The sequence below is a fragment of the Hyperoodon ampullatus genome, assembly GCF_949752795.1.
Source record: "Hyperoodon ampullatus genome assembly, chromosome: 11".
Classification (NCBI taxonomy): Eukaryota; Metazoa; Chordata; class Mammalia; order Artiodactyla; family Ziphiidae; genus Hyperoodon; species Hyperoodon ampullatus.
The window spans coordinates 51,984,023-51,990,022 of NC_136924.1; the positions used below are offsets into that span (position 1 = coordinate 51,984,023).

At 36.4% G+C, this 6,000-nt stretch overlaps 1 protein-coding gene across 1 annotated transcript in view; it reads left to right on the top strand.

Annotated features, from left to right (window-relative positions):
* ANO6 (anoctamin 6) overlaps nucleotides 1–5,699 on the top strand; it is a gene marked incomplete at both ends in the record, with an annotated part of 210,594 nt that extends 204,895 nt beyond the window's left edge. The window contains one exon of the mRNA XM_079715964.1: nucleotides 5,493–5,699. Within this exon, the coding sequence (XP_079572090.1) occupies nucleotides 5,493–5,699 (207 nt within the window). The remainder of the gene's footprint in view (nucleotides 1–5,492) is intronic.
* Nucleotides 5,700–6,000: the final 301 nt, after the last annotated feature.

Sequence of the window (6,000 nt, forward strand, 5' to 3'; positions counted from 1 at the left end):
TCTTACATTTAGGACTTTAATCCATTTTGAGTTTATTTTTATGTATGGTGTTAGGGAGTGTTCTAATTTCATTCTTTTCCATGTAGCTGTCCAGTTTTCCCAACACCAAGACTGCCTTTTCTCCATTGTATATCCTTGCCTCCTTTATCATAGATTAGTTGACCATAGGTGCGTAGGTTTATCTCTGGGCTTTCAATCCTGTTCCATTGATCTATGTTTCTGTTTTTGTGCCAGTGCCATATTGTCTTGATTACTGTAGCTTTGTAGTATAGTCTGAAGTCAGGGAGCCTGATTTCTCCAGCTCCGTTTTCTTTCTCAAGATTGTTTTGGCTCTCTGGGGTATTTTGTTCCTCTCTACAAATTTTAAGATTTTTTGTTCTAGTTCTGTAAAAATTGCCATTGGTAATTTGATAGGGATTGCATTCAATCTGTAGATTGCTTTGGGTAGTACAGTCACTTTCACAATATTGATTCTTCCAATCCAAGAACATGGTATATCTCTCCGTCTGTTTTGTGTCATCTTTGATTTCTCTCATCAGGGTCTTATAATTTTCTGCATACAGGTCTTTTACCTCCTTAGGTAGGTTTATTCCTAGGTATTTTATTCTTTTTGTTGCAGTGGTTAATGGGATTGTTTCCTTAATTTCTCTTCCTGATCTTTCATTGTTAGTGTATAGGAATGCAAGAGATTTCTGTGCATTAATTTTGTATCCTGCAACCTTACCAAATTCATTGATTAGTTCTAGTAGTTTTCTGGTGGTATCTTTAGGGTTTTCTATGTATAGTATCATGTCATCTGCAAACAGTGACAGTTTTACTTCTTCTTTTCCAAGTTGTATTCCTTTTATTTTTCTTCTCTGATTACCACGGCTAGGACTTCCAAAACTGTGTTGAATAATGGTGGCAAGAGTGGACATCCCTGTCTTGTTCCTGATCTTAGAGGAAGTGGTTTCAGTTTTTCACCATTGAGGATGATGTTTGCTGTGGGTTTGTCGTATATGGCCTTTATTATCTTGAGGTAGTTTCCCTCTATGCCCACTTTCTGGAGAGTTTTTATCATAAATCAGTGTTGAATTTTGTCCAAAGCTTTTTCTGCATCTATAGAGATGATCATATGGTTTTTATTCTTTAATTTGTTAATGTGGTGTATCACATTGATTGATTTGCCTATATTGAAGAATCCTTGCATCCCTGGGATAAATCCCACTTGATCATGCTGTATGATCCTTTTAATGTGTTGTTGGATTCTGTTTGCTAGTATTTTGTTGAGAATTTTTGCATCTATAGTCATCAGTGATATTGGTCTGTAATTTTCTTTTTTTGTAGTATCTCTGTCTGGTTTTGGTATCAGGGTGATGGTGGCCTCATAGAGTGAGTTTGGGAGTGTTCCTTCCTCTGAAATTTTTTGAGAAGGTTGGGTGTTAGATCTTCTCTAAATGTTTGATAGAATTCACCTGTGAAGCCATCTGGTCCCGGACTTCTGTTTGTTGGAAGATTTTTAATCACAGTTTCAATTTCATTAGTTGTGATTGGTCTGTTCATATTTTCTATTTCTTGCTGGTTCAATCTTGGAAGATTATACCTTTCTAAGAATTTGTCCATTTCTTCCAGGTTTTCCATTTGATTGGCATAGAGTTGCTTGTAGTAGTCTCTTGTGATACTGTGTATTTCTCTGGTGTCCATTGTAACTTCTCCTTATTCATTTCTAATTTTATTGATTTGAGTCCTCTCTCTTTTTCTCTTGATGAGTCTGGCTAAAGGTTTATCACTTTTGTTTATCTTCTTAAAGAACCAGCTTTTAGTTTTACTGATCTTTGCCATTGTTTTCTTTGTTTCTATTTCATTTATTTCTGCTCTGATCTTTATGATTTCTTTCTTTCTACTAACTTTGGGTTTTGTTTTTCTTTCTCTAGTTCCTTTAGGTGTAACATTACGTTGTTTATTTTTCTTGTTTCTTGAGGTAGGATTGTATTGCTATAAATTTCCCTCTTAGAACTGATTTTGCTGCATCCCATACATTTTGGATTGTCGTGTTTTCGTTGTCATTTGTCTCTAGGTATTTTTTTATTTCCTCTTTGATTTCTTCAGTGATCTTCTGGTTATTTAGTAGTGTATTGTTTAGCCTCCATGTGTTTGTGTTTTTTACATTGTTTGGTTTTCCCTGTAATTTATATCTAGTCTCATAGAATTGTGGTCAGAAAAAATGCTTGGTATGATTTCAATTTTCTTAAATTTACCGAGGCTTGATTTGTGACCCAAGATGTGATCTATCCTGGAGAATGTTCCGTGTGCATTTCAGAAGAAAGTGTAATCTGCTGTTTTCGGATGGAATGTCCTATAAATATCAATTAAATCTATCTGGTCTGTTGTGTCATTTAAAGCTTGTGTTTCCTTATTAATTTTCTGTCTGGATGATCTGTCCATTGGTGCCATTAAGGTGTTAATGTCCCCCACCATTATTGTGTTACTGTCGATTTCCTCTTTTATAGCTGTTAGCATTTGCCTTATAATGAGGTGCTTCTCTGTTGGGTGCCTATATATTTACAATTGTTATATCTTCTTCTTGGATTGATCCCTTGATCATTATGTAGTATCCTTCCTTGTCTCTTGTAACATTCTTTATTTATAGTGTGTTTTATCTGATATGAGTATTGCTACTCCAGCTTTCTTTTGATTTCCATTTGCATGGAATATCTTTTTCCATCCCCTCACTTTCAGTCTGTATGTGTCCCTAGGTCTGAGGTAGGTCTCTTGTAGACAGCATATATATGGGTCCTGTTTTTGTATCTATTCAGCCAGTCTGTGTCTTGAGAGTAGACTTTTTAACATCAATCTGAAAGCCAGAAAAGAAGAGTCTAATATCTTTAAAATGCTAAAGAAGGTAACTGTAAACCTCAAATTATAGCAGAACTTTGAGTAATTGAAAAATCTGTCCCCATTGAAAACACCAAGCCATATCGCTTTCTAGGAGAGTGAAACCAAACTTTCTAGAACAGATCATTTCAATATTATACACACTCCTCCAGAGATCAGGAAAAGGAAATACTCTCCAACCCCTTTTAGTTCCTAAAATCAGACAAGATTAGAAAGGGAAGGGGAAATTATGTCAGTCTTACTCAATGCATAGAGGCAAAGATCTTTTTAAGATGTGTGACTGAATCTAGCAATCTATTTTCAAAAGATGACATCATGCCACATTGGCTTTATACCAGAAATGCACGAGTGGTGTAACATAGAAAATCTTCATATCTGTAAATATTACCTACCTCAGAAATGGATGGGAAAAAAAAGAGAAAAAACCTCTTTCCTACATCAACTTTTGCCTCTTTACTATGTAATTCTATCACTTGAACTCACTAATATCTCTCTCAGCTCAAAATATTCTCCACTGTCACACTACCTGACTTACAAGAAACATTTGACACAGCTGATCACTCTTCCTTGAAACTCTTCCTCACTTGGCTCCCAGGGAAATACATATTTTGCCTTTCTTCCTACCTCTCTATGCAGTCCTGTCTTAACTTCTTTGCCCGTCCCTTCCTTCTCTTCTTAATGATCCATGGCTCATTCCTTGGTTGTCTTTTCTCTCTACCCACAGCATTGGTGATCTCATGCAGTCCGGAGACTTTAAGTGCTATCTATATGCCAGTGACTCACTAATGGATATCCCCAGAAAACCTCTCTTCTGAACTCAACCCATCAATCCAACTGCATACTTGACCTTTCTGCTTGGATATCTAACAGTTACCTCAGATCTACTGCCCTAAATTCCCATATTTTCTTAAGTCCACTTTCAATGTTCTTCTCCCTACCATGCACTAAATCTGTTCTGTCCACAGTTTTACCCCCTCTCAATTATGGCAGTTCCATCTCAACAGTTGCTTGGGCCAGAATTCTTGGAGTCCCCCTTGTTTTCTCTCCCCCACTTATTCCACATCCAGTCCTGTTGAGTTTTCCTTTGAAAATGTATCATAAATCTGACCACTTCTTACCAGCTCTGTTGCTGCCGCCCAAGTTAGAGCCACCATCATTTCTTGCCCAAATTAGGGCAACAGTCTCCTAACTGGACTCCCTATTGTCTTCACATCTCACTCTGAGTAAAAGCCCAAGTCCTTATAATGACATACAAGGCCAAACACAATCTAGCCATGCTCTGTTACCTCCGTGATGTCACTTCACTCCAGCCTTCCTGGAATGCACCCTTCAGGCTTCTACCAGATGGACTGTGTTGGCTGTTCCCTTTGCCTAGAATGTCTTTCTTCCTGATGTCTGCATGGCTAATTTCCTCACCTCCTTAAAATCTTTGCTCAATGAGGCATGTCCAGACTGATCTATATAATATCTATATAAATTTTACCTCCCACCATAACACTCATGATAACTGTTACTCTGCTTTACTTAGCTCATGTCACTTTTTTCCCCATAGCTCTTATCACTTTTTAACACTATGTGTAATTTATGTGTTTTTAATTATGTTTATTCTATATTATCTCCTTGCTAGGTTAGGGATTTTTGAACAGTGAATAAATAAAAAGATTTTCAAGCTCATTAGTCATCAGGGAAATGCAAAGTAAGACCAAAGTGAAAGTCCATTTCATAATCACCATGTTGGTTTAAAAAAAAAAGTGATGGTAACAAGTGCAGACAAGGATGTAGAGCAACTGAAATCATCACACACTGCTGGTGGGAGTGTCAGCTGGTATAGTTGGTATGATCTTGTAAAATTGAACATTCATGTAACAGAGGGTCTCAGCAGTTCCACCCCTAGGTGCATGCTTTTGAGAAACTCACAGGTATTCTCCAGAATCCAAGTGCAAGAATGTTCCTACCATCATTGTTTCTAATCCAAAAACTCGACACAAACCCAATTCCTTTTCATAGGGGAACAAATAAATTACAGTGTGTTTGCACAGTGGAATATTGTATAGAAGTGAAAATGGATTACAGTTATGCACAATAACATTGATGAATCTTAGAAACTAATTTTGAATGGAAAGAAAGCTATTTTCAAAAGACTGTACCATACTGACAGTATCATACTGTTTTTATAAAGCTTAAAGCAAGCAAAACTAAACAAGATACTATTTGGGGATATATACATACCTTGTTAAACTATTCAAAAATAAAAGAAAATTATATACATATACTCACACAGATAGTTTAGTGTTTGTTTACCTTTGGGGAAGAGGCCTGGGAACAAGATAGGAAAGGAACACACATAAAAATATCATAGCATCATCAGTGTCATGGTGAGTGTTCTAGATATTAGATGTATTCTGTTCTACATATCAAATAGTATTCTTGAAATTTATGAAGTAACAAAATGTAGCACCTTGGCAGAGCCATGCTGTGCTGGGAGAGATTGGGTATACATGATGAATGCCCACCACCTTGTCCTGATACACTGCTATAATGACTAGCAAAAATAAATGGAAGAAACTCTGTGTTCCCCTACTTCTCTTTGTGATTGACATTTTTCTTCTCTCCCTTAGCATATCATCTATTCTGTGAAATTTTTCATTTCATATGCAATTCCAGACGTATCGAAAATCACGGAGAGCAAGATCAGGAGAGAAAAATACCTAACCCAGAAGCTTCTTCATGAGAATCACCTCAAAGACATGACCAAAAATATGGGAGTCATAGCTGAGAGGATGATAGCAGTAGTAGATAACAATTTACGACCAAAATCAGATTAAGAGCTTTTTGTTCTGAGAAGCACTTTAAAGAATTCAGCTTTATCAAAATATATCATGAATCACTAATGAGAATAAGTTAAATCACTTTGGCAAATATGAGTCTTAACTGTCACCATTTTCATGCAGATTTTTCAGTTTCGGCTAGCGATGTAGGAACTGGAAAATGTAAAATTGAGATCAAGAAGGGCGTAAAACTAATCACCAGGAGAACCAAAAATGTTACTTTTTTTGATAATTTGGAATTTTAGTAACACAGAAGAGGTGTCTTTGTGTGATTAAAAACCCCTATCAATCAAAGTAG